Source organism: Anopheles nili, chromosome 2, assembly GCF_943737925.1.
Source record: "Anopheles nili chromosome 2, idAnoNiliSN_F5_01, whole genome shotgun sequence".
Lineage (NCBI taxonomy): Eukaryota > Metazoa > Arthropoda > Insecta > Diptera > Culicidae > Anopheles > Anopheles nili.
Window position 1 is genome coordinate 6,726,267 of NC_071291.1, and position 27,583 is coordinate 6,753,849.

General features: G+C 47.3%; 3 protein-coding genes across 3 annotated transcripts; 2 read left to right on the forward strand and 1 right to left on the reverse strand.

Moving 5' to 3' along the window:
* Positions 1 to 5,480: 5,480 nt before the first annotated feature.
* LOC128720282 (uncharacterized) lies at positions 5,481 to 15,540 on the reverse strand. The gene is made up of 5 exons (XM_053813944.1): positions 15,080 to 15,540; positions 9,482 to 9,597; positions 5,921 to 6,737; positions 5,732 to 5,849; positions 5,481 to 5,665 (listed from the first exon to the last, which is right to left on the reverse strand). Exons 1-5 carry the CDS (start codon positions 15,162 to 15,164, stop codon positions 5,608 to 5,610), a joined length of 1,194 nt encoding a protein of 397 aa, XP_053669919.1. The 5' UTR covers positions 15,165 to 15,540; the 3' UTR covers positions 5,481 to 5,607.
* Positions 15,541 to 17,177: 1,637 nt separating this feature from the next.
* Positions 17,178 to 20,792, forward strand: LOC128720280 (centrosome-associated protein Alms1a-like). The gene is made up of 2 exons (XM_053813942.1): positions 17,178 to 20,657; positions 20,724 to 20,792. The coding sequence occupies exons 1-2, from the start codon at positions 17,178 to 17,180 to the stop codon at positions 20,790 to 20,792; spliced, it is 3,549 nt and encodes a 1,182-aa protein (XP_053669917.1).
* Positions 20,793 to 21,429: 637 nt separating this feature from the next.
* On the forward strand, positions 21,430 to 26,322 carry LOC128720281 (V-type proton ATPase subunit B). The gene is made up of 3 exons (XM_053813943.1): positions 21,430 to 21,569; positions 22,510 to 22,835; positions 22,919 to 26,322. Exons 1-3 carry the CDS (start codon positions 21,473 to 21,475, stop codon positions 23,990 to 23,992), a joined length of 1,497 nt encoding a protein of 498 aa, XP_053669918.1. The 5' UTR covers positions 21,430 to 21,472; the 3' UTR covers positions 23,993 to 26,322.
* Positions 26,323 to 27,583: the final 1,261 nt, after the last annotated feature.

Here is a 27,583-nt window from a genome sequence, read left to right on the forward strand (position 1 = left end):
GGAACCCCATTTCTGACCCATGTGCTCAGTGATGCGAACGTGGCAGTTTCATCTGGGAATGAAATATTATCGTTTTGTTGACACATTCAAAGCACATTCCCATGGACTGCCAGTTAGGGTCGTGCTGGTGTGAAACTCCTAAACGAATGTGCGAAGTAATTAAACCAAGGATATGGTTTGTACAAAGCACCATGCGCCTCCATGTGAAAAACAAATCATGCTCCACGTTTCATAAAACGGTTCGCAAGCTATGGTTGCAAAAGAGGTTACCCCATTAAAATAGCAGTCATTTAATTTCAAGCGGTTCCAGGCTTTGCGCATTCTATTCAGCTAAGGATGTGGAATTGACTGCCTTCGAGACGAGGGTCTAATGCATCCGGTCATGCGTGAAGCGAGAAGAACCGCAAAGAAACTATTCGAAATTGAAATAGTTTTCATTAGTTTAATTAATCATTCGTTTACCAGTTGTGGTAGAATTTAATATAAAAAAATACGTCAAACGCAATGAGTTTTGAGCTATATCGAGTAACATGAATCGATGGAGAAAATGTTTTTTTAGAACGACCTTGACAAACACCATTTGCGTAGAAACAGTCGTAAATAAATACGATACCGAAATTTAGAGCCACAAAATATTTATAGCACGCACTAACCGTCTCCGTGGTTATGTGCACGCAGTACTGGAAGTCAGGAACGCTAGAGTGAATACTTCCCACATCCATCCACCACGTTTCTTTGGGCCGTTTGTTTTTCATTCGCTTGTGCCCCGATATCCTCGGGACTCGGGACACGATTTCGGTAAAACTTTCTCACTGTAGAGATTAGAAAGTTTTTTCCTCCTTGCTTCGAGCCCGCTTGCGATCACGCCCGCCACGAGTGCTATTTTAAGGGCGTTCGTTTCACAAACTTCATCCACGAGTGCGCCACCTCCGCCGACGGGTCTAGCCTGCCACAAGTGAGCATGTAAGCCGATGCCCCATTTGGAAAATTTTGTCGGCACTCGGGAAAACGTCCCCGACCATACCGTAAGGCTATAGTACCTCGAGGAGCACTACGGATCCGGGTGCACAAGGACAAGGGCAATGGTTGACTTTTATCAATCCCGTCATCGCCCATTGCGATGAAATTAACGCACGTGGATGCCGAGCTGAGAGGACGCCTTAGCTGCGTCGTTGAAGGGATCGTCCCAAATCCGAAGCGCTGGAAGAAGCAGGCTTTGGGGCGCGTTCTAATGAGAAGCTACATTACAATGAAGACACAAGAGAACCCGGCTCTGCTATGAAAGCTTTCCGAGCGCTACTTTGGCGTTAAGTCCGTTTGGGGAAGGAAACCGTCGGCGGAAAACCACCCGTAAAATGGCAATGAATACATTATCGTGTCTAGGCGACGAAGGTTAACAGTAAGAATAGAGAGAGAGAGAGAGAGAAATGGAGATAAGAATGCGCAACAATGCCACCTCAAATTGACCAAACCATTCGCCGGATTGTGTGAAAGCAACGAATGGTGGCGTTCATGTTGATCTGATATTGACGCGATGAGTATTTTATTTCCATTGCGGCAAGTAAAATAGTTGATAAATTGAATAGATGTTTGTTCATCCAGGAGTTTCCAGCCAGTAGTAAATTTCGACCCATTATCAATCAACATAAAACTAAACTCGTATTTCACGGTGCGGATTCTTAGACGACTGCGTGTCATTGGATGGAAGAATTTAGGGATTTGGATTTTCCAGAAATTGGTCTCGAAACTTTGGAGCTTGTCAAAGCAGCAGCGCGACACGATTCACGCTGCTGTGAACAGACGACTCGTGTTACTCATTTACGCCGGTCACGTCCATACAGCCTCATTTAGTTGAATTTTCACTAGCACTCCAACCACTAGTAGCCCTTTGCATTGCACGGTTAATTGAAGGGATAACCCCGACACTACCCGTTATCTTGTGCCGGTCTAGAGCCCTCCTCTTAGTGGCTTCTGAAAGGCATACGATTCTTCGGACATGCCATGCCTAGGGAAGGGTGAACTAATTGAATCCTCTATCTCTTTTGCTTCTCTCTACGGAACGGTTCCGGTTCGTATTCGCTCGGTTTCGAAGGATTCGGTTTCGCCCTGCGTCTAATGTGATGAACAAATGAGCGTCGTTCATTTAGATACGGGTTGAGGAGGCCTTTCGAGCAATCGCTCGAAACGTGCGGAGTGGAGACTGAAGGCGCTTACTGATGGTCTTTAACTTTTACTTAAGGATAGCCGGCATTAACTTTGAACGCGAGAATATGCATGAAGAGTTGTTATATTTTTTCTTAGCTGTAACGAAACCTGAATGTTCGGACCATGTCTTTCTTTAGTGAAAAGTAAACTCTGGTTTTTCTTGCTTTTGAGATAAGATATGAGACAGCTTCTTTAACGGGCGAAGTTTTTGTGGTTGATCTCACATAACATTAAAGGGTAAGCTCCAATGATGATGGAAAATAAAAATCCTTTATTTTGTTGTAGGAGTTTTTAGGATAAGATAGGATAAAAACAGATGTTTACATGTTTTTATAACAACGGTTTACTTTATTTTGTAAAATAAGGACCAACCTAAGAATCTCAACAAACTAAAAAGAACAGTGCGCTGTAAGAAAATATATACAAGGTAAGACGGCTCGGAGTTTCAATTACAGGTAACAAACAGAATGATGAATCATTTTTCACGAATATGCAAAATCAAACCATCATCATTAGAAGCATTGGCGTTCCATACAATGTCAACTTGAATCAATTTGTTAGTTCTGCTAGATTGATTGCTATTATCTCAACTTTTTTATATGTTCGCGTTTCTCTCTTTTTGCAATCGAATCCATGCAACGCAAACAGCCCAATACTGATGATCTCGCGGTACGAGTACGTGGAGTACATCGACGGTAACATGGTGGCGGCCTGCCTATCACCGGTGGACAGTTTCTGGCCGGCGTCCTTTTTCGTCGGCAGCATCGTGCTGTTCTTCATCATCCCGCTTCTGATACTGGTGGTGCTGTACTCCGTGATCGCGAAGAATCTGATGGACAACCCGAGCATCATCATGTCGAGTGCATCCAGTGGTAACCGGGGCAACGTGTATAAGTACCGGAAGCAGGTGATCTTCATGCTGGGCGCGGTTGTGGTGAGCTTTTTCGTTTGCTTGCTGCCCTTCCGTGCGCTGACGCTTTGGATCATCATCGTACCGAATGAGACGATCTTGTCGGTTGGTATCGAGCGGTTTTACAACCTGCTTTACTTTTGCCGCATCATGCTGTACATGAATTCGGCCATCAATCCGATCTTGTACAATCTGATGTCATCGAAGTTCCGCAATGGATTCCTGCAGCTGCTCGGATGTGGCAAGATCGTGCGCTCGGACAGCATCTCGAGTGGGGCCCGCAAGGGTGGCGGAACGTTTCACACTGCGTCCACGAACCTTAGCAGCTCGCATGGGATGAGTTCGAGCCAGCGGAAAAGCCACCGCGAGGAAAGCAGCAACGGAAGCAACAGTATTCGCCGACCTACGGTGCAGTTCCAGCAACCACCGGTCAGCGGCCAGTGGCATCCAAGCGGCCAGGGCCAGGCATTCAGAAGGCACAGCAGTATCATATCGAATCGAGCAGAGAAGGTGAACGTCGTGGATGCAACACCGGAACCACCGCTTCCTATCGAAGCAGCACAACGGGTACGAGAAAATGGGACAAAAATAGTAGAGGTAGAAGAAGGAACTAGCGTAGGTAGTGCCATGGGTCCCGGCCGCGCCAATCTACTCCTCCAACAACAACCACTGCCAAACAGTAACGGTTTCCATAGAATTAAGGATAGGGTTAGATTTAGCGGGTCTACACATCACTGCCATCGAGCTAGGTTGGATTGTCACCGTTACCGCGGTAACAGCTTGAACTACGGGCACCGCACTACCATCGCTACAACTGAGGAAGAGTCCTCCGACGGTGGCGAACGTCCGGCGGATCCCGAGGAGCAACCCCGAAGCAATGACAATAATCGATATTCCCTGCTGAACGGAACCACGGCGGCCCTTGCGACGGCAACGTCAACGGCCACAGCGGTGATGATAATAGTAGCCACCAGTACCACCGATCTCGATCCAGCCGATCGAGATAAACAAATCTCGGATCCCGCCGGAAGCAATGGCCTGCATGGCCCTGGGTCAGCCGATGAACGGAAGTTGAATTTGGTAAACGGTAGCGAGGATGATGGGAAGGAATCTGTTGCAGGCGTGGGTGCAGCGTGCGTCGTTGGTTCATTGGAATGTGATATTTAGCTCACGGTTAAGAAAGGAAGCTGGAGCGGATTCGAGAAGCGAGGCATAAACAGTTGTAAACTGTGGTATCGGAATGGTGCATTTAGTCTGGGCGGAAGACGTTATGAACGTCGAATGCTTCACTTTTGTGTGCAATTGCTGCAAGTGGTCTTGATAGGAAATGGAATTGAACGAGGGGGTCGGGGGAAGCGGGCAGGGAAGCGAGTGGATACAAAGTATTCCGCTGTTGTACATTTGACGCTATTTATACACAACATACAAGATCAAATAGAATAGAGCCGAGCAGGGGGGATTTTATGTGTAAAATTTGTGCAAAATAAAAACCACATACCACATGGAGCATTTGCTGTTGCAGTAATCACAGCTCGCCATTCATCTACAGGTAATTAAGAAAGAATAATAGTCTGTTTGGGAAACATAACGATAAATGAAAAAAAAGCACCTTCATCTGCTTCAGTTTCAATCGATATGCATAAAATACTAGCAACGTTTTCTTTTGTTCTGCGCCAAAGACGGACAAAAAGCTGAAAAATGCGAAAGACCATTTCAACGCTTACTACGTTAATGTCCGTCAAGCTTCAAAGTATTAACGCCATTATCACGATTGCGAGTCCCTATCGTTATCGCGCACTCGTGCCGATCTCAGAAAACGAAATATCTATTAAACACTTTTTTATGACTTCATCCTACGACCAATTTCATAAAGCTTTCAACCCACGCCGAGGAAAGCCTCCGGTAAAGCATTCGCGTAAACAAATCATGCGTCCGATTCGTTCCAAAAAGAGACTTCTAGCCGCGTATCTGCTATCGCGCGGGACACGCTTCGAAGTTCGTTTATTGCGATGCGCTTTCCTTACGAACTGCGTGTGGGCTCTCGCAACCGTTCTCTTAATGTGCCGGGAAGCTAATTATACTCAATGTCCGATGAGCAGAACTGAATGGCCTTAGCAAAAGCATTAGCTGCGCATCGAGGCCTCGATCGTGGGCGCGGTGGTATAAATTTAATTTAATTATTTGAAATATATTTCCCAGGATGGCCGTTTGTCGGTTTTCCGAATGACGAGCTGCAACGCGGCGAACAAAAGTAGGCGGCTCGGAAAGGCGTGGCAGTTTTGTATCTTGTTTTATATTATTTAATTAAAAAAAAAGACGTACACCAGTAGGATGGAAGAAAATGGTGGAATAAATTGTAGCTAAGTCTCATAAATACTGCACCGACGAACCCACTCCGTCCGTCGGATGCCGGGGGATGAATCCGTAGTAGGTTGACGGCTTCTACACTAGCGTGTGCAATAGGTATATAAACTGCTCCGTTGCGAGGCTGGCTACGAAGCGTACGTCTCCTTGAAACGTCTTTGCACATGTTGGTAGGCGTTGTAGATCCTGTAACGGGTAGGTCGAAGGCAATCAGCATAATGCTATCAAGTAACGCACACCTTGCATACTCACTTAGACTTGGCCGTTTTAAAGGACTTTTTTCGTCCTTTAGTTTTCTTCTCATCCGAATCGAGTGAGTTGGAGGAGCTGGAGGCCGGCAGATCGATCGGTGTTATCGATATGCAGTTGTCTGGAAGGAATTAAGAAGGAGTAGAGTTATGGTTTGGTTAAGGATGCGAGCACACAAGCTTGCGATCATACCAGGATGGACGAAAAATGCCAACGAATGGCGGCCACGTGTACGGATCGATTCCTCCTGCGGGATAATCACGCGGTGCTGCAGGGCGCCGATCTTTTCACCTGTCCACGTCGACAGCAGCTCACCGGCATTGATCAGGATGGCACCGGGCAGATGACCGACCCGTTTCCACCGGTCAGTACCAGGCAGCTTCACTTCCAGGCCACCCTCGGAGTCCTGTGCCAACAGCGTGAACGTACCGTAGTCACAGTGCGCTCCACATCGTGTCACCAACTGCTGCTGCTGGAGCTCCTGCTCTTCCTGTTCCTGCTGCTCGCGTACCTTCGCGCGGTAATCCTCGGGCAGGGATAGATCGATTTCGTCCTTCGTACAGCGCTGCTGGCTGTACTTGCAGGTGCCGCGCAGCAGCTCGTTCTTTCCGTCGTCCTCGATGAGTGGCGGGTAGTACAGCAGCCGGAATGTGGACTGGTTTTGGCCCTCGCCATCGAGAATGTGCCGGTGCTTCTCAAGGAAGTACCCATACGGTAGTTCCATGCCGACAGCCAGCGCTTGCAATAACAAGGACGACAGTCGCTTGAAGTCCGTCGCCAGATCGGACACGTGTTCCCGGAAACCCGGCAGTGGTTCATCCGGAAGTGCCACGTCCGGGTTGAGCGTGCAGATGTTGAACGTGTGCCGCAGGTCTTTTGTTTTGCCGTCGAAACGCTCCTGGCCTGGCTTGATGTAGCCGTGGTTCGTTTCGCCCTTACGTTGGTACGTCTCTTTCGTGTTATCGGAAAGCTTGCAGAAGTCATCCAGGTGACCGTACATCTGCTTCAACTGTTGGCAGGCGTAAGAAAGAAGACAAAAACACACACGCTTAAATGAGTTATTAATGTTTACGGTCACTTTCGTGGGTACCTCAAGTTCGCGTATTATTGTTCCGAAAGCATCGCAAGGGTTCAATGGACACATAAAAATACGTCGAGTCATTTCGTGCAACATTTAAATCATCTCCAGCACCGCACCGAAACGATGCATCCTAACAAAAGCGTCGGTGGTCCATCAATATGGCGCTCCAGAAGACGGGATCGTTAAATAACCGTCTCCCTTGGTAATGGCGGGGACACGAATTCGCGAGGCAAACGAATGTTTTCTTCTTCCTTCTAGTTCGCGCACCAGCGAACGGCAATATTGACTATCGTTTACTTGTTTGTGATACTAATTCCGGTACAATTTGGGTGATCGTAAAAAATAAACTTTACCCACGCCCAACCGTTGGACCGGTCGGTTATCGTCCATCATTGGCGCGCAGGAAAATGACACGCATTTAGATGAACTTCAACGGCGATTCTTCCGTCCGTTCGTGGATGTTTTCAACCACGACTGGATTCACCATCACGTTCATTCTACCGGTGTTTGGGTTTCGGGTTTAAGGCAAATACCAGATTCAAAATCACCCCAGGAAGGTGATGTCGTTGTAACAAAAAAAATGGATGCCATGTCGTTAGTACCACGTGTCTCCACGCCGCAGTCGGGCACCTGAGTTTCGATTTTTCGCCCTCGTCCAATGTCGTATCGCCCAAACATCCAGGATGAAGGAGAAGCAAAAAATTTCAGCATGATGGCAAAATTATTTGAAATTAAAATCTGCCACTTCACGTAGCCCCGTAGCGAAGCGTATGCCAGAATTCTACCGGCAATAAACGCGGCGAGTTGGTTCGTAAAATGGTACCACTTCGAACGGGAAACGATCGACCGAGAACGGATGCCTAAGCAGAAGAGTGGCATTTTAATGGACAGAGAGTTTCCCGTCGCAATAGCGGAGGTGAAACTGGAACATCGCACGCTCTCGTCTGCCTGGTGCACGTCCGTAGACCGACATTTGAAACCATAAAACCATTACCATCGGTCGTCAGCCATCGATGGAGACGTGGAACTGGCCGACCAACTCGACAAAACGAGACAGTTAGCAGATCAAAGGTGAATTCGTCAAGGGAGCAGAATCTCCACGTGGCCTTTGTGTTGAGCTAATTGTCAAGGCATAAAACGCTGCTTAACGTTCACTCGTCGTCCTTACTCGTGAATGGCGTTCTTGCTGCAAAAAGAAGGTTCGTTAGAGGGTTTCCGATCCCAATCAAGATGCGCCATTGGTTGGTCATTGGAAATTGGATTCATTTTTCTTCGAATTTCATCATTTTCAAACCTACCGTTGTGTGTGTCATCGAACAACTTCGACGTAAGACCAACCTGCGCCTTTGTAAATACGTCGCAAATGGCGATGCATCACGTTGAGCCCAAAAGCCCCGTCTAATCAGCAAACAAAACACAAAAAAAAAATAACGCAGCCCTCCGTCGCAAACACCGGTGCATTAAATGCCGATTGTTATCTGCCGGAAAAAGGGTGCCACCACCCCTCAGTTTCATCCCCGGGTATCTGCCTCTGCCTCATTACGGATAAATTATCCTCAACGCTCAGCGCCAGCGATCCAGCCACGGTGGTAAGTTCAATGTCGTCAGTTGTGAAGTCCCAAACAAATAAAGAAAGCGATTCCGGAATCACAACCTGTGACGTCGGGTGGTAGTTTTCGGTCCCGTCCAGACGCTCGACGGCGGTCGATGGCGGTGCAACACTGGTGTTTATCGTCTAGACCGGTGGCGCATAAACAAAACCGACAACATCCTCCCCCAGGCCATGAAACCACGCAGCAAAGAGCACAAAAGAGCCCTAAGCACGCGTGTCCTGTGTGAAAGGAACGAAAGGGTCCGTGTGGCCGAAATCCATTCGCTGGCGATGTTGTCGTTACGATGAATTATGATCGACCCGTTTTTTTTTTGCACAGCGAAGGTTCTTGCAATCGGAAGCCGGACGCACGCCGCTTCTTCGGCAGGGATACTCCGTCGTGGAAAGGACACCGAACGGAGGATGTGGACTTTTATTGCCCGGTGTTTTGAATGGTGGCACAGCAGTGAATCCCGTGGCCGTGGCCGTGGCCTATGCGCTTCATTGCAGAAGTAACACGTCAAACAAATGCCCATAACGAGACACCAAACAAAACGCGGCCAAGGTGGGGGCGCTTTTTCCTGAAACCTGTTTCATCGTCACGCTGGCTGGCGGCCACACGCTTAGTTAGCGGTTGTGTGGAAAATTGTGCTAATTGAAGGCACCTACGTCAATCGGTTCATCTGGCAGCCGAGCCGACAGATAGTGCGCAGTTTGACGTTTAATCCTGCCGGAGTCTAGCTGGCTTAAGATACCGGAAGCGATCCGGCGAGTACGTCGTATGGCTGTTTTTTATTTCCCTATTGTGGTGGACGTTTCTTATCGAACAGACCATCACGTGCATGGTCTGCGATCGGTGACGGGAGAACGTAGGCCTGTTGGGGAAGGATTTGCGCGTGACTTCGATGCGAGGTTATCCTGTAGCTTAAAGGTTTACCACACAAAAAGCAGCACCATTCTTCGACACAAAGCGATATTGCTAACGGATTATAATGCTTGATTTGATTTTTGTGCATCAAAACGCACAAAACGCGGACAACACGCTAATGTTGATAATGTAAGCCCCGTCCGATCAACTTACCTTATCCTCGGAGATCCCATGATTAACCAGCAGCGCGATGCCCTTTTCGCTGAGTGCTTTATGGAGGTGGTGTCCGACACGATTCACCACGGACCGGATTGGACATTCCTCCGTACCTACAGGGCATAAGAGGGGAGAGAGAGAGAGAGAACGGAACGGAATCAGATATTAGAAAACGTGCACACGCGGGTCAGAATTACAGCATTGCTCCCTAAGGGCCAATCCTAGCGAGCGCTCTTGGCAGAAGGAAGCAAAGTTGGTAAAAGATGAAAGAAACCAGCAGTAGGCGGAATTGCGGGAGCCGATCCCTGGCAGCGAATGTAATTTAGATGTTCTGCTTTAATTAGAATAATTTTCGCACGCTGCGCCAACCGCAAGCCGATTAGAACGAGTACATTCGAGAGATCACGATCGGCACCTAGGGCAAGTTCGTGAAGGGTAGGAACTGGATCTCGAATGTTCACGAGCGTGTGGCGTGAAGTCGAGAAGGCAACCTGGTGAGCAAACACTACTCCTCGGGTGGGTGTAATTGTTCAACTTTAATTAATGGCTTTAATATGGAGGAGAAAAATTGTTGTTTTATTCATCGGTGTTTAATCAACGCCGTATGATTCATCCACACAAAGCACACGGTGCGAGTTGCGAAACTTTATCGCTCATTTTCTGTATTTTTTTGCGATGCATTCTACATCCAAGAATTTGAAGCTCTATGAAACTAGGCGACATGTGGTGTTTATTATTGGAAAAAATATTCCCTGAGGTAAACTAAATCCGTGCAGCGATTCATAAAGCCTCATCCTTCTTTCGGAGCGTCATCTATTCATTCGAATTTTGGCTAAAAATAAAGTGAATAAATGAATAAGTAACCCTCGTCGTGGTGTCCCACGAGCTTAGCCACAGTTTATTTCCACATATGCCACGGCATCAATCGGTAGATGTTTGATGTCGGTTGGTGGGGTGATTTTTTATTTTCGCTTCTCAGCCATCTGTGTGAGGAGTTCCCCCTCGAGGGTGGGATTATTCGCGGGTTTTTCTTCGCTCCTACCGCTCGAACGACTTTCGTGTACTTCTCAATCAAATGTTTACGATCCTGCCACCGACGTTAAAACCGACAACGTGCGTTTAACGGCTCCACTTGCGAGCCGGACGACCTGCGAACCAAGTTTCATACCAACATACACGCGCCATGAAGACTGGAGCACTTCTACCAGATCCAGGCGTGACATGCTGCTGGGGCAAGTGCTGGATTTGCTTTTGCTTGTTTCGATTTAACGAAACGCACCAAGACACCAAAGCGGCTGCTGGTAGCCGCGTTTTTTAAATTTCAATTCTCGCGCTCACCGTTTCCGGCGGAAACGGTGCGAAAATGAAAAAATAAAAAAAAGTATAAATGAAGGTAATAAAATGAAACAAGATTCAAATAGCTGATACGACAGATTGATAAAAGCACGATGACAGCAAGGCGGCATCGATGTGACGAAGCCAGAAGGGCAAAAAAGAAGGGCGCCCTAAATCGACCGTGCTGTGACTTTAAAGCAGCCGTGCTTTTTGCGCCAGTTCAACAGGAACTGTGACATTGACCTTTGTGGGAGAAAGTGGCACCCAAGCACCCGAGATTGGTGGCCTGTTTTCCGAAATATGAGGATTCATCTTTTTATTCATTTATCTCATGGCCACGCTATTCGTGTGAGAGCGGCAAAAGAACGTTTCGCCAAACCTCGTCGAGGGTGCGAGCAAATTGAAATGATGAAAACAACCCCTAATACCGATGGCCAGGATGGTGGAGGAGCCCATTGTGGGCGTATGGCGGAAGAGCATTAGAAACTCGGTAGTCATCTTCCAACCAAACCACAAATAATTTACGACAAGTTGCCGCTTGCTGGGCAATATTGGTGAGGTTAATAAAAGGAAATAAAAATGACGCATTTCAGGCGCAATTTTTTTATTGCTCCATTAAAAGCCGTCGGCGAGACGAGGCCACGACGCAAGTGGAAAGAGCCAGCAAACACACAAACAAAAAAAACGTGAAATAAGCAGGTCAACCTGGACGAAAAGAATTTAACGGAGGGTGATTAATATTTCCTCGCTAAAATTCTCCGTTTTTCTTCCATTTTTGCCTTCCTCGGACGCAAGTGGTAAGGACAGACATAAAGGAGGCGCGTCGAATCATCAACCGATCAAAGCGATGACGGCAGTGGTTCCTTCACTGATTCTTGACCCGAACGCGACCAACCGATGACTTCCCGACGAGAAAAAAAGGATTGCCAATGGCAAGAAAGACAGCGCAAGTTTCCGAATCATACGTTCGGTCGGAGGGGGGCTTAGCATAGGTCCAATTATCTGGGCCACCATCATCATCGCGGGTCGTAGAGGCATTCCGTTTTATCGCATTCATGATCATCAACGGCACCACTCCTCTCGGTAACCGGCCGACATCTCACGCGCTTCAAGTCGCTTATCTGTGGCCTTGTGTCTCGATGTGATGATGATATGAACCAGCTTTATGGTACAGCTCCGGTTGATGCTAAGAACTAGCGCAATTATGCTCGGAAAAGCGAACGATTTATCATTGCGAAACTTTTTTGCTGCGAGCTGGTCGGTTGGTTCATGGTTTGGAAAAAAATTGAGCGGACGAAAGATCGAGAAAGAGAGCGTACAGGAGAAAATTGCAAATATTAAAAGATCAATCTAGACGCTACCCCACTGAGCAACGTGTAAGACTCTTGGTCCGTTGGAGGCATTCATCATCACCGGGCGACGTTCACCGCTAGCTCCACAGGGATTAGATTCTTATCGCCACCGGAGGGAAATCGGTCAGAATGTGCTGCGGTTTGGACTGACGGGGTTGCGTTGATAAGAAGGACCGGAAGGCAAAAACGAATAAGACAAACACCGCATGGTCGGTTGCTGTGCTATCTGATAAAGCAACCGCCGCCGATCATCTCCACGGGGTGAGTGCATTTTGATAGGATTTATTTTTAGCAAAACCAGCAACAAGCCGACGACAGGGATATTCCCATCCGAAGGATTCCACCTAGCAGGCAACCGTTACCGCGATCACATGTGAAACATAGCCTCGTTCTCGTCACTCCGGGACCGGGGGCGACATGTGAGGACATGATTTATGGAGGGACGCTATTCGGGAGCGAGCCCATAAAACGATAAAATTGCTTCGCAAATCGCACAAATCTCCTCCACGGCCGCTGATTTGTGGCGGTGAGCACAGGTGAAAGGATTGAGCTTTTTTAGTCGGTCGATGGATGGTTTTTGTTTGTACGCTCGGTACCATCGATAAGCAGCTGTTGAACACTTGTATGCACGCTCATCGCTTCTTCATGGGTGCAAAACAGAACCGAAAAAAAAGGACCTAATCGAGAGACTAAAATCCCCGATTTTATGGTGAACATAAAAGAAAGCACCAGCGCGGTAAAGGACCACTTGAGAATATTGATTTTTAATGGGCACGATGCGATAAAGGCGACATACCCTCTGGACGGACGCTGGCACTCGACGTTGGCTCGGCTCGGCTATTTACAGCTTCTGACAGACATAAGTGCAATAAAATGCTGCCCTTGGCAAATAAAAACATTCATTTGCAATTATCGAGCAGCGCGAAAAGTTTAGTTTGGGAGTATAATAAGCGGTAAACTCTAGATAAAGGATGATATTTTTTCTAACCGAAATTCGTACATCAGATGGTTAGCATGTTACTCCCAAAGAATGGGCCAAACTCGACAATAATTCATAATAAACGCAAATAAGCTCCGACCACGATGAACGTAACCGCTCACATCACAAACAAGCGTTCATTAGCACGGGGCCAGATGATTCGAGCACGAAAATGGTTTAACTAAATACATTCCGGCTTGGTCAAACATGTCGCCCGTGAATATGTGCCAATTTTCTTTTAGCGCCTTTCAATTAGGGAACAGGTTGGGAGTCGCATACACCCGGACACGGCACATTTTCGTCAGGCGGGAATGCGACTGCACCGTCAGGGTAGTAGAAAAAGCGATGAATTATCCAAACTCGTTCACGTGTTAGTGATTAGCTGATAAACGAACGTGACAGCTCCATCAGAGGAGGGATGTTTTAAACGAAGTTCAATCGATTGGCAGATGGAGCTCGAAGCAAACAATGACTATGGAATGTGCTGCAATTACTGACCGAGAAACCAGGGGATGAAGTCAAAACGGTCTCTATCTTCTACCGTTTTGATACATTTAAAATAATGCAAACTTATTGCAAATTATATAAAAAAGGGTACGAAGAATTGCACTTTTTCACAGAAACGCGAATTAGTCACCTTGCAGATGTTATAAATGCTTCGCTTAGTAATAAAAGTGTGAGCAATCAGTGCATATGCCACAAAGATAGGCATTCCATAAAGCAGTTGGCTCTAGAGCCGCGTGGTGTGCATTGCAGATAATGGCAAAGAAAACAAAGAACCAAGCGAACTGCAAACTCTGCATGGACTCTATCTGCGCAAGGTACATAATGCTGGTTTCGCAAAACGGCGAACCGAGCAAGGTTAGCATCATAAACGCTGGTATATTAACGATTGTTTAGTCTAGATCTATTTTTATAAGAAGACCAGCTATTAGAGGCGTTTTCCGCGGGCCGTCGATCACTTTTCGCGCGCATTTGAGTGAGTAATGGGGTGAGCAAAAGGGCTAGGTACACTCCCATTTATCGGCACATTATTGCGTAGTAAGCGGAAACCGAACGCTAGCGTGTGCCGCTGCTGTCAAAGGGTGACTGGTCGTACTATCGCAATTAGTAATCGACGTCCGTTGCCAAACGCGCCGCGTGTACACTCGGGCGCTCGACAGCAGAATGACAGCACAATGTTGCCATTCCTGGCACCCTGCGATGGTGTGCTGTCGTTGCCGTACGGTTCAAGCTCGATTGCTTAACTAAGCGGTTCCGGAACTTTACATAACAGCGCGATCGTCTGGCAGCTTCGGGAGGAAGATCGCAGTCGATCAGGGGATCGGTCAAACGAAAAGTCCGCCCCATGTGCCGAGGATGACGCAGTCGCACTTGAGACGAAGAGTTCGTGCATCCCGTCAGTCGCTCGATCCCACGGCAATGAACGGTGGGATGACGAGCGAATATTCATTCTCGAGTGTGTGTGCGCGCGCATGAATCAACGGTTCGTCGGCACGGACGATCGTGAGGCGTAAGCGAGATGCTGCGATCGGCGGGTTCATGATCTTTCATTCCGCGTGATCCCGACAGCCGCGATCGTTGTCGTGTCCTCGGAACAGCACAAGCTCGATCGAGGGAAAAACGCTACGCTGGAGGAGACCCACAAGGGTGGGTGTCAATCGAGTTATACATCATTTGCAAATGGGGTTGTGGCCTTTTAATCGATCGAGCAAGTAACCGAGGCCTCGCCACTTTAAACCGCGACACTGACCGACAGTCGCTGGATGGCTGTTTCCTTTAACAGGCCTTCGACTTGACTCAACCCAGCCAACATGCCACAAAAAATATTCAAACAAGCAAAACACGCGCAATGGCCTTAGGTACTCGAGACGGCGTGTGTGTGTGCTAAGCGGGTGGGATGCTTTTTCGGTTTGTTTGCTAACTTACCGCAGTGTGCGAGATCGATGATCGGTATTTGACTCTTCGACAGCAGCGTGTCAACCTTATCCTCGGTGGCTTTGTTCTTCAACATGTTTGATGCTGCTAAGTGCTACAACACACCACGGTGGCTCGGCCACGTTTTATGTCGCCTAATCGTGTCTCCTTCTCGATCGCGCACTGCAAACCCAAGGCGATCGCGCTCGCTCCCTCTCGTGTCGGCTAGCTACACTTTTGTTTCTTTATTGTTTTAAGCACCCAGCTATGCGGGCAACAACGTTAGCGATCGACGTACGCACACACCCGCACACGTGCGCAAACTGATCGCGAGCTCGCTCGAGAGTGTGTGTTGTTTTGTGTATCGTTTTTGTTTGCACCACCACCAGCGAGCGGTGCAATTTCACTTCGCTGCAAAGTTTTGGAGAGTTTTTACCGTTTGCATATGCTTCACGCCTGGGACGGAATTTTTACACCCGTTGTAAATATAGCGGAACTGGCAGCTCGTTCACTGCACGCGGTTTTGACGCATTCCCAGCCTGCTGTCGGTGGTTGCCGTGGTGATGCTCCTGGTACGGTTGCTTGGTACCATTTCAACAGCGCGCGACGATCGCACACTGCGGAACGTGATCGTATGAAGCTATTCTCGTGGTCCTTGCCAGCGGAAACACGCAAGACGATCTCACTTCACCCGCGAACTGATGATGCTACGGCACGACGGGTTGACTGAAAATCGCACCCCCTAGCGTGTGTGTGACTGACTGCTCGTGTTGGCCTCGAATCACAGACTGACCGTAATTTTTTTTACGCCCCGCTAAATGCGTACGCCGTCGTCTTCGTCGTCACCGTTCGCGTATGACGAATGCGATGCGTCCGTGGAATTGCCACAACACGCGAGCCGAGATCTACTGTTGCGATACGCAAGCTGATAACATGTTGCGATAAAAAAATATCCCAGTCCACACAGCCAGATTGCTCCGGGGCGAAATTCCTTCCAACCTGGCACTTGAGCACCAAGCGCTTCGCCAAAAGGGCCACGCTTCCGTTCACGCACGACACGTTGCACTTTTGTGCTGCACAATGCAGTTGCACCCGACTAGCTCGAAGTACTTACGGGGAAATCTGTGCACACACGAACACGACGCCTCACACTCGGGAGTAGACTTTCGAACGCTCCACCGAACGAGCTTGTGATCGAATGGGTGATCATGCAGCTAGTGGATCGTGAGGCCAGAGCATGGCATTATTTGCACACTCCTTCGCGGACTCATTCGCACCTGGTTCAGTGTTCACATTCGGCTTTCGGGTATGCTGACGAGCCGCTTCACACATTCGATCGTACGGTGGCACCAAGAAATTAGCTTGTTGTTGGCGTGTGGGTGCAACATAAGTGCGGGCTTGGGTTTTATGCTTTTTTCTATTCCGCTGAAACAAAACAAACAAACAAAGCAAAAGCAAACAAGAAACATACGCTACATTGACAGCAGTGCGTTCCTGGGTAGGGTACGAATGAAATCATACAAGAGGTGCGAAATTCTAGCATAAATATATTTCCCTGTTTTCCCAAAGCAAACGCAACAAGAAATAAAATACAAACTGGTGCATTTGAAATTCTATGATATGGTTTTTTTTTCATTTGCTTATCGCAGGAATTTCCGTTAAAAAAGTTTATGTTGAGCTATATGCAGCTCAACAGCTGTTCATACTCACCAACTCGTTTTCAGTTTTAGGGCACTTGAGAAGGGAAATTACAAGTATTAGGTTAAACAGAAGTGATATATTTTATTCACAGTTGTTGAATGTTTTAAATATAAACGAAAAAAAGAAAGAAAGTGACCTGATGTTTAGTTTGAATACATATTGTACATTCGTTAAGTGCGGTATTTGTAGGTGCACGGTAAGGCAACGGCAGAAGCCGTCTTTTTAGTACATGTTTAGACCCAAGCTCGTTGCCATGCTAGGTTGTCACGAGCTGTCAACAATCGTCAACAATTTTTCTAACGGAATTTTTCGAGCGCGGAATTATGCGTTTTAGTTTGTAATATTGTGTTAACTTATTTAACTTACCTCTTGTTGTAATTTGACATCCTTACTGGAATAGAGGCGTAAAATGTCGCAAAGTGACCGTGTTACTGATTTGATTATGCACTACTATATGGAGCATGGACGGAATAGGGATCTGGAAAAGTATCTTCGCCTTCGACGAATGTCCAATGCAACGCGTTCATCCAGTGATGGTAGTCTCCCATGTTTGGACGAAATGCAGCGCAGGGTTTGCATGGGTGTCGCTGCCGACCGGTCCGGGGCAGGAAGGTCAATGGAAAACCTATCTACGTTGCGGAAGAAGGCAGACCAGCAACGGCTCGATGAGAGCGAAAAGTCGTTACGAAATGCGTCCGCAGAAAGTGCAAAATCCTTAGCAACAAGTCCAGGAGATAAAGTAGGCGCTGCTACTTCCACGGACACAAAAGGAGTAACTGTCAAGGAGAAGAAAGTAGAACAGAAGACGGGCAGAAATTTCAACTTTAATCTCGAGTCAGTTATTGAAATTAATCTTCCACCTCCACCGACCATTACATTAAGCGCCCCTGGGTCAACCACCGTTGCTCCGATAACGTACACTCAACCGGAACCGCTTCCACAAGTGCAGCCGATCGGAATACAAAGCCCTCCCCGGGTCGTGTTGCATGAAACCAGCACCCAAACGGCGGCCTCCGAGGACGATCCAATTCGGCCCGTCGTGAAAGCACACACCGCTGGAAATGCTGATGCTGAAGCGCTGGATAGCACCAAAGACCTATCGCCAGTCAGTAGCATCGCCTCGAACAAGCAGAGATTAGAGTGGGATTCCTTGGGAGACATAGGGTATGATTCAAGCGAGCGGTTACAATTCTGTGGAGCTTCAGATCTGAACGAAACGGAAAAGCGTTGTCTTCAGCGTTATTTTGCTCGCAAAGGGCTCACATTCGATCGAAGCGTAATAGTTGTGCGTCAAAGAGAAGAGAAAGACAAGAAATTCGTTCGCCCTAACGCGGACGTTTCCATAATGACTGCTAAACCGGAAGCTCAAAGTACACCGAAGGTGCCTAGCAACGCGTTCGTTGCTCGGGAAGAAGCTAAATCCACGCAAACTTCGCTCCGTTCACGTGGAACGGAATCTCGAGGCATTCAAGTATCGCAAGGGCCGCGGCAAGAAAGCATTCGACCAAGCGATGAACACCATCGCCAGGATAAAGCAATTGGTACGACGGATAGCCTCACGCTCGCTTCGGTGGATGCCGCGGAGAGCTTTGAATTCTTTTCACCGTCGGTACCGGAAACAGGAAACAACACTCCATCCGTGGCGGCCTCCCTGTCGACACCGGCTCACTCGTCGTCGACAACTTCCTCGTCCGCCGCGAATGGGGCCACGTCCAGCAATCGTTCGTTACGGCCAACCTTCGATGATGAAGTGAAGCTCGGATTGACGCTGTACAACTCGATTTGCGAGCTAAAGAGCATGCCTACAGGTGTGAAGGAAAGTTTGATCGATAAAATATTTCGCAAACTTTCGCGACACGATCCAAAAAGGAGGACACGGCAACAGCTGCTGCTCGATTATGCGAAGGCTGTTCGTAGGCCAGATGAACGCGTGGCAAGCAGACCAGAAGCTGACGAACGGCACGAGAACGTGTATGATGACGTGAGTCCTTGCGTCGAGGAGATCGACCCAACGGATAGTAACAGTCCTCAGATGGAGCGAAGCTTGGATGTGGTGGAGGTGGTAGAAGAAACCATAGCCTCAAAGACGGAAGCTAGTAGCGAAAGTGTGTCCGTTGGGTCAGTTAAGGAGTCTACCTCCGGGTCGAATGAAGCGAAAAATGACTTCCATCATTCGTCCTCTGGAGGGTTTGCTTCGGTTGAGAATTCGTCGCACCGGACGGTATCTTCGCAGCCCGAGTCCGGAGGGACTACCAAACAAAATCTTCCTCGAAAGATGTCCGCTCCAGAAGCTAGGGATCGTCGCATGCGCAAAGCCATGCAAGATTATCTTAAGCCCATGACCACATCCGAGGTTGAATACGAAAATTTTCGCCAAATGCAGAATCGAGCTGTTGAACATCGTGCCAAAGATTCGCAGCTTGTACAGATCGACCGGGAGATAGAACAATTGCTGGTAAAGAAAATGTTACTTCTCAACACAGGCTCCACATCAGCGGGACCCACATTGCCGGTGAAGGAGATACCGTGTAAACCGGCCATTTCAGTTCCACTTGCAAGTGAGCGTAGTGGGACGGTTTATACGTCGGTACATGAGCCAATTTCTGCTAGTAGTACCTCAAAGGATTCCAGTTCCGCTTGGAACTCGCACTATCACATGGCGAAGGCTATTAAAAATCGATCAAAACTCGAAACGCCAACCGGGCTTACATCGACTCCTTCGGACGTTAGTATACCGACGTTCATCAAGCAGAAGAAAGATCAATTCGTTGAAAACTACGAGCAGATTCGAAAACGAAGGGCATTTGAAGAACAAAATCATATTTATACACGCCCATATAGCAGCGGTGGCCATCGAAATGATAACAGGCGTCAGCAGGATAAGGAGAATCATGGCTTCGCTAAGGCGCGATACGGCATGAGTAAAATATCGAAGGGACCTAATGCTGCCCTCAGAGGATGCTTGTCCTCGGGCAATACCGTTTTGTCACCGGAGTTCATATCTTCAGACTCGATATCTATACCCGTCGTAACGACGCTAACCAACACCACAACGACACACCATTATGATATCAAGTCGAGGGTGCCTTCTCCTACGGCGACGAAGGGCCGCTCTGCCGGAACACAAACGACGGATTCCATTCTGCGAACGAAACCGATCTTCGGAAAAACAAAACAGAAACACACCTCCGTGGCAGCGTCCGTGCAGGCGCCATCTGAGGCGGACGTACAAGTGCCTCCTGGTGTTTCGGGAGTCCAATGTAACTGCCCATGTAGCCAACAGCAAAGGCGCGTAGATTGTCGAATGAGAAGTCATGCCGTGTCTGGAAGGACGGAAATCATCGATGGAACTGCCGCGCGGCAAGATAAGCAGGCTCAAACAAAACCGTCGTCCATTGCATACGTCATCACTTTTGAGGGAACACCTTCTGAGCGGAAAGCCAGACAGTCAGTAGAAACTCCGGAACCATCATCAAGCATGGCTACCAGCGAAAGTGAGCCGGAAAATGGAAAAGATAACGAATCGGAGAAGATGTTAACTCTGCGGGAACAATTCCGCCGGTCATGTCCGGCAACGCTTACTCGGATTGAGGAACGGCGGCAATGTATCAGTGAGTTGAACAAGCTGCGTAACAAGCGAAATCAACAGCGACAGCGGTTACTGCTGCTCACATCAGATGACTCGTTGCGCAGGACGACCAAGATAGGAAAAGGAAAATTACCACCGCCACCTCTAAGCCAGCGACGAGTGTTCCCATCAACACGTGCTATTCGAGAGAACACCCGCAAGCAAGTGCGTAACTTACCAGAAGTTCAACGGAAGAAAGAGATCGAGCGTTTCAACAACCTTAAGCGCAAGAATCGCATATTGAAGGACGTGTACAACAAGGTACATCACTAAAATACTTTCATTGTGTAAAAGGTTTTGTTAATCAGTTTTTTTTTTTATTTTTAGAATCTACAACGAAAAGTACTGAAAGGACATGTTGATCTTTCGAACAGTGTTCGAGTAATTCAGGATTAACTTATGCATAAATAAGAACATAGGCAAGTTTAGTGCCTTATATTAATATGTAATGAATTATTATATTATCCGTTTGTTAGTTCAAACTTTGCGTTGAAAATAAATAACGGCTATAGCATCATCTATGGTCATTGCTAAATTATGCGATAGATGGCGTTAACATTTTAGTTCAAGGTTGGACACAGCGCATAGTTAATTTGGAAGTCGGAGAAAATTATATTAATTATATGTTTTCACGAAAGGAATGAGTTTAATCGTATATAATATTGTATGCATAATATGTAACAAAACTGCATTTATATTTTGAATATCACCAATCAGTTTGATGATTGTGTAACACTTCATAAAGTAAGCTTAGCACTACCGGTGAGCTAACCGTTTAGTCTACCGTGTCTCCGTTTCTCTTCATCACATGACAGTTGGTAAAAAAAAATCTTCCATCAAACCCTCAGGCTAGCATTCGCTTATTCGTCGTCGTTTCTCGTTTGCATTAAACTCGTGTGGCCGTACTTGGCAGGCGACCGTGCTACGGCTGAAATTATTACTGTCTCCTACAGGTAGTGGAGTATTCTTCTCAATCGTTGGTGCATCCTCATTTACCCAGTGATATCGCACGTTTTCAGCAGCAGCACCCGCTCTCAGGCAATCATCGGTAGCAGCAGTCCGGCGAAGGAGTAACAATGTCGACGATGTACAATAAGACCATGTCGGCCCAGCAGGCCCACAAGGAACACGTTCTGGCCGTTTCGCGAGATTTCATCTCCCAGCCACGATTGAGTAAGTTAACTGATTGAAATTTACGATACCCATGCAGATTTTTTGGTACAGAAGAAAGCTGATGACGGTCGACCTCGGCATGAAGATGTCGTCGTCATGTGACGATGGTGAAGTGGTATCAAAACTTGTAGCATTTTTTGCGTTGTGCAAATAGTTATTTAGACAGTGTTATTAAATTGCTTGCGAGTAACGTCGTTTGGTGTGATTTTGGCAGATTTTCGTATAAGGTTATATCTGTAATCGAATTGCTTCTTTTGCATTGGTATGTTAAATGCTCATTATTTAAAGATACGCTTTAATTTACCCATGTGATTCTTAGGATCTTGGCAGCGGCGTTCGATTAGGTCATAATATAAAGAGAAGAATAGGGAATTTTTGTTAAAAAGAAGAGATTTCTACATTTTATTATGTTGGATTCCTGTTTTGATGTCACATGACTGTCAAAACACCTGACTATCAGAGAATGGATGAACTCACTCACACTATCTTGCGGTTGTCACTGCTACAGATGAGAATTTATCGGATCTCTCTTTTCTTCTCGTGCGATGTTTACACAAGAGCGAATAACCTGACGTAGTAGGTTGTAAATTTGAATGGCTGATAGCGTGAACATTAATGCTAAGGACGAAAATGGCATCCTGAAGTGCTGAATGTTTACGCTCGAGAATAGTCTTTTAGATGACGGAATTATGCTATGTTCCGATATTGCATTTTGCATCACATGGGCACACTTTTCCATGTATGTTTATCACATGCTGATGTTACGTAAAGCCACTGAAGGCATGACCGGCTCGATCAAATTGAATGTTGATGGAAATTCATTTAGATATCTTGTTGTATGTAAATTAATTGGGTAAAGCCAAAGAATTGTGTAGTAATTGTAGTTCAATTTTTCATACATGCTCAGTAAATCACACATTAACTATGCTCCTCTTTTCAGTTTATAAAACCGTGTCTGGTGTCAATGGGCCGTTGGTCATCCTGGATGAGGTGAAGTTCCCGAAGTTTGCCGAAATTGTACAGCTGCGCTTGAGCGATGGCACAATCCGTTCCGGACAGGTGCTGGAAGTCAGCGGCTCGAAGGCCGTCGTCCAGGTGTTCGAGGGCACGTCTGGCATTGACGCCAAGAACACTGTGTGCGAGTTCACCGGTGATATCCTGCGTACTCCCGTATCAGAAGATATGTTGGGCCGTGTGTTCAACGGATCCGGCAAACCCATCGATAAGGGTCCGCCAATCCTGGCCGAAGATTTCCTCGACATTCAGGTAAGTTTAGCGCGCCCTCTAGTGGCTTAGCATATGTGCACGCTTGTGTGACATTGACCACGATATGCATGAATCGATTTTAGGGTCAACCGATCAACCCGTGGTCGCGTATCTACCCGGAGGAAATGATCCAAACCGGTATCTCCGCCATTGACGTGATGAACTCGATTGCCCGTGGTCAGAAGATTCCGATCTTCTCGGCTGCTGGTCTGCCGCACAATGAAATCGCCGCCCAGATTTGTCGTCAAGCCGGTCTGGTAAAGCAAACGGGTAAGTCGGTACTGGATGAGCATGAGGACAACTTCGCTATCGTGTTCGCTGCTATGGGTGTGAACATGGAGACGGCCCGTTTCTTCAAGCAGGACTTCGAAGAGAACGGTTCCATGGAGAACGTGTGTTTGTTCTTGAACTTGGCCAACGATCCGACCATCGAGCGTATCATTACGCCACGTCTTGCCCTTACGGCGGCCGAATTCTTGGCCTACCAGTGCGAGAAGCACGTGCTCGTCATCCTGACTGACATGTCCTCGTACGCTGAAGCTTTGCGTGAGGTGTCTGCCGCCCGTGAAGAAGTACCCGGACGTCGTGGTTTCCCCGGTTACATGTACACCGATTTGGCCACCATCTACGAGCGTGCCGGACGTGTTGAGGGCCGCAACGGTTCGATTACCCAAATTCCGATTTTGACTATGCCGAACGACGACATTACCCATCCGATTCCCGATTTGACCGGTTACATTACCGAGGGTCAAATCTACGTCGATCGACAGCTGCACAACCGTCAAATCTACCCACCGGTGAACGTACTGCCGTCGTTGTCTCGTCTGATGAAGTCCGCCATCGGTGAGGGCATGACGCGCAAGGATCACTCCGACGTGTCCAACCAGCTGTACGCTTGCTACGCCATCGGTAAGGACGTGCAGGCCATGAAGGCTGTCGTCGGTGAGGAGGCACTCACTCCGGACGATCTGCTCTACCTGGAGTTCCTGACCAAGTTCGAAAAGAACTTCATCTCGCAGGGTAACTACGAGAACCGCACCGTGTTCGAGTCGCTCGACATCGGCTGGCAGCTGCTGCGTATCTTCCCCAAGGAGATGCTCAAGCGTATTCCGGCTTCGATCCTTGCCGAGTTCTACCCGCGAGACTCCCGTCACTAAGCGCGTCGTTTGCTCTGTTCGTATTGTTGTTCTTTGACAGTAGATGTAGTGCTAAGTCTTGTGGTTGGTACGGTTTCCTTTTTAACTTACTGGTAGAAAAAAATGGTATTTGTATATAATGGTACGGACCGAACAAGACACAATAAGATAATCCACCCAATGCATTCCTTTCGCGTTCAGAATTAATGGATTTATCTCTTCTGTCCGTACTATCGGTAGCATCTCACTTGAAGATCCTGCTCTTCATGTATCGTTTCATACGATCGTGCCACTTATGGTGCGTGTGTGTGTGTGTAAGTGCGTTTTGTCGGCCTTGTTTTTACGTTTTGCTCCCCCGTAAGACGACACGACACGAGATAATACTTTGACTGCGGTTTTGAAAAATCAATCGATAGTCTTGGGCTAAAATGTTTCCTTTTCGCGTGAAATTTGAAAAGCAACTCCGGTTGTTCCTTAACGCAACTTCAGCTTCCTGTCAACCATCGAGATGATCGTACGTACAGAAGATGCGAGCGTTGGAGTCGTTTCTTTGCATAAAAAAACTTATCCAAACCAAGCCAACAAAGGGAAAACCAACATCAACAACCAAATCGACGACGACAACGACGAAAGAAGCCAAGGGTCGCACGAATAGCAAAGAAACCCATCGCTCGCATCGTCAGGACACGCTGTACGGAGACCGTAAACAGCATCCGTTCTTCGCCCGCTGCTCCCGAATGTGCGTACTGTAACGGATTTGAACATCGTACCACCGCGAAGAGAACATCCTTCGCTTCCGTGGGGTCACTCGATCGGACGGCATACCTCGCTCTAGTTGCATTAAAGATCTACGGAAATGTATTAGCTCAACATCATCGTCAAACGGCAGGAACGAGCACACGGTGGGAGTAAATTAAACATGCGATCAGCACGTATAACAGCGGCTCGAATGTAGAATGGAAAAGGAGAGTTGATCCTTGCTGTAGAGGAAAAACAATGGCACGCACACAAAAATTATCTACACACTCCGGTATACATATAATCATATACATTGCTACCGAGCAAATTATCTTTATTTTGTTGCTAAGCTAAGGAGAAGCAATGGGTTCCCGTTGTGCCCGATCTGGAGTTCGCGGCCAACGATCCATGTTTTATTAATCACCCCATCTTCGTTAGTGTTTGTTAAGAGCATAGCTAAGGCGTTTCCTTTTTACATATTTCTTCGATATATAATTTTTTTTGTCGTTTGTAAGGAATGTTTCGTAAATTTATAGTAATTGTTTTTTTTTTCTTTCTTGCTACGGTAACCCCGAAAGAGCACTTCGTTTGGATCCGATGGATATTGCATTCTTTCAGCACGGTATATAGCAGCTTGCATTCATTAGCCTGCTAGCGGATTCCACTATGGCTAACCGTTACAGTTGGTAATTTTGCGAGCTAGAAGCACATCGGTACACCGTTCCGACACTTCCCTTTCCAGGCAGATTCCATTTGCCCGTTGCTTCGGACATGCCATCTTACGTCAACGTACAAAATGCTTTTGCAACGATACCCCCCTTTTACTAGACCACGTTTTTGCGGAAGTGACGGGATGGAAGCGCTTGGCTGTGAAAGGGTATTTTTTTTAAGATCCTTTCGTCGGTTCGTGCGTGTCGGTGTGTGCCAATGCTTGCTCATTCACTCAAACAAACGTTTGCCATAGTGTAGCTCGAAGCGAGGTGTTAGTCCTTGAGGCAGTGTTGCGAATATGTCGGTTACAGATCGAATTCGTTGTCTTTCGTACAGGCGAGGGAGTTTGGTTTTATTTGGGTGCGCCTGTGCAACGTTACTTATGATATACTGTCCATAAAGTAAGGCTCTACCGAACACGGAACAGCGTAACATTTCGGTCCGTACGTTTTGCGATATTATTATAACAACTTGATGAATCCCTCCTCCCAATGAGGCAAATGAATGTAGAAAGCAAAATTATTTCCAGCACCGCTCGGAAGAAGATATCTAAACATGCTAGCGCTGAATGTAGAGAACTCAATGCCGGCAGTGGGAAGGGAAGCGAAATTCACAACCTGCAACTGCGACACGACGTGTCCCCCCGACCGGGTCGTAGATGTGTTACATATTATATATTGAAGATGCACTGCGAACCGATCGCGGTTAGAGAAAATAAAACAATATTATTGCTGTATTATTACTACTATGCACGATCAAGAAGCAACAATGTTTAAAGAAGAATCAATGGCAAATTACGTACTGCGGGCGCAACTATGCCGATGTAAGCAGATGTAAGTGTGCAAATATGTCATCCTGTATTAGGTCCATCGTTGAGAATGATAAGAATAAAGTGTAAAGTCTACAAACCCGGTGTACTCGATGAGATTGGGAAGAAAACAGGCTTATGGCGGTTGGATTGGCATCGTTCTGTCGGTTGATGTTCAGTTGCTATGGTCCTGTGATTTTCGTGCTTTTGAAGTGCTCTTTTACCTTCATCGTAATGTTTTCCTATTTCATCTCTTCTGTTGCCCAAAACTAGCGAAAGTCGTTGTCTAGCTCTTTTTCTCAATCCGCAGACCTTCTTCTTAATCGAGTCAAGCGTTTTTCTTTTATTGACGAACGGGAAAATTTTATCCTGAATAGTGCACATCTATAGCCGCCTATCTCACCCGTATCGGTACGAACACGGTAAACATTCAAATTTCTAAGAAACTCCTCGAGTGTCTTTCATCTCCACCTGGGACCGTACGCATGAACTCTCTGAAGCTTTCGCCTTCGCACGCAGGACCTCAAAACAAGCCGTTTTCATATACTCATGCATGTTCGGTGCTGAGACTGAGCCGATCGACTTCCTGCTACGTTGGCATTTGCTCGCTTTGGGAAACATTTTAAAAAGTGAAACCCTCAACCTCCATGCCAATAACGTGCCCCGTGCCATCTCCCAAGCTGCGCCGTGTCGTTTAGCGCTGTGATGATATCGATTCCCAGGAGTTGAACGGTTTTTGGGACGGTTTTGTTTACCATTCGGATTTCGCTTCCGTTTCGATCCCAACGTCCCATTGGGGGATTCGGGACGGAAACGGATACGCGGTGGGTCTCATTTTACGAGTAGCGCTTCTCGATTGCTGATTTTTCTTGCCCGAAACCCCACTCGAGTCCGTTTGCGTCAACTTTATTCAAGTCCTTTGGGAAAGCGCTCAAGAACGCGTTCCGCACGCGTCGAATGAGAAGGTTGGGATGCTGGTGGAAATTCTAAAATATCATCACCAGCACATGTTGGAGATGGGGGTTTGGGAGCCAGTCGGAGGCTGTTTACCTTCCACCGACCGAGTGGTATGTTTATTCATCATCTGCTGCTGTTGATATGGATCCATCGACGGAGAGAACGACGGGCAGGAGTTGTGCGAAACGATAGCAAGGATTAGACGCCTTAGTTTCCGCAGGGAGGATGATGAGTAGGAATAAATTATGTTGAAATTATCGACAAATTCTGATAGCTACGCTGCTTTGCTACGGGAAGATGGCCGGACTAGTTATTCCAACGCTCGTGACGGGTTTTTGCTGCAGGATTTGGCGCGTTGGAAATAAGCTTATGATTATTTTTTCTACTCTCATTCACAG

Bases quoted from the DNA above. Each gene is read 5' to 3' on its own strand.
- LOC128720282 (XM_053813944.1), bottom strand. From the start codon at position 15,164: ATGTTGAAGAACAAAGCCACCGAGGATAAGGTTGACACGCTGCTGTCG. The intron at 9,598-15,079 runs GTAAGTTAGCAA...TATGCCCTGTAG, and splicing joins CATCGATCTCGCACACTGCG to GTACGGAGGAATGTCCAATC. The intron at 6,738-9,481 runs GTAAGTTGATCG...GCCTGCCAACAG, and splicing joins ATGGGATCTCCGAGGATAAG to TTGAAGCAGATGTACGGTCA.
- LOC128720280 (XM_053813942.1), top strand. From the start codon at position 17,178: ATGTCGCAAAGTGACCGTGTTACTGATTTGATTATGCACTACTATATG. The intron at 20,658-20,723 runs GTACATCACTAA...TTTTATTTTTAG, and splicing joins TGAAGGACGTGTACAACAAG to AATCTACAACGAAAAGTACT.
- LOC128720281 (XM_053813943.1), top strand. From the start codon at position 21,473: ATGTCGACGATGTACAATAAGACCATGTCGGCCCAGCAGGCCCACAAG. The intron at 21,570-22,509 runs GTAAGTTAACTG...TCCTCTTTTCAG, and splicing joins CATCTCCCAGCCACGATTGA to TTTATAAAACCGTGTCTGGT. The intron at 22,836-22,918 runs GTAAGTTTAGCG...AATCGATTTTAG, and splicing joins AAGATTTCCTCGACATTCAG to GGTCAACCGATCAACCCGTG.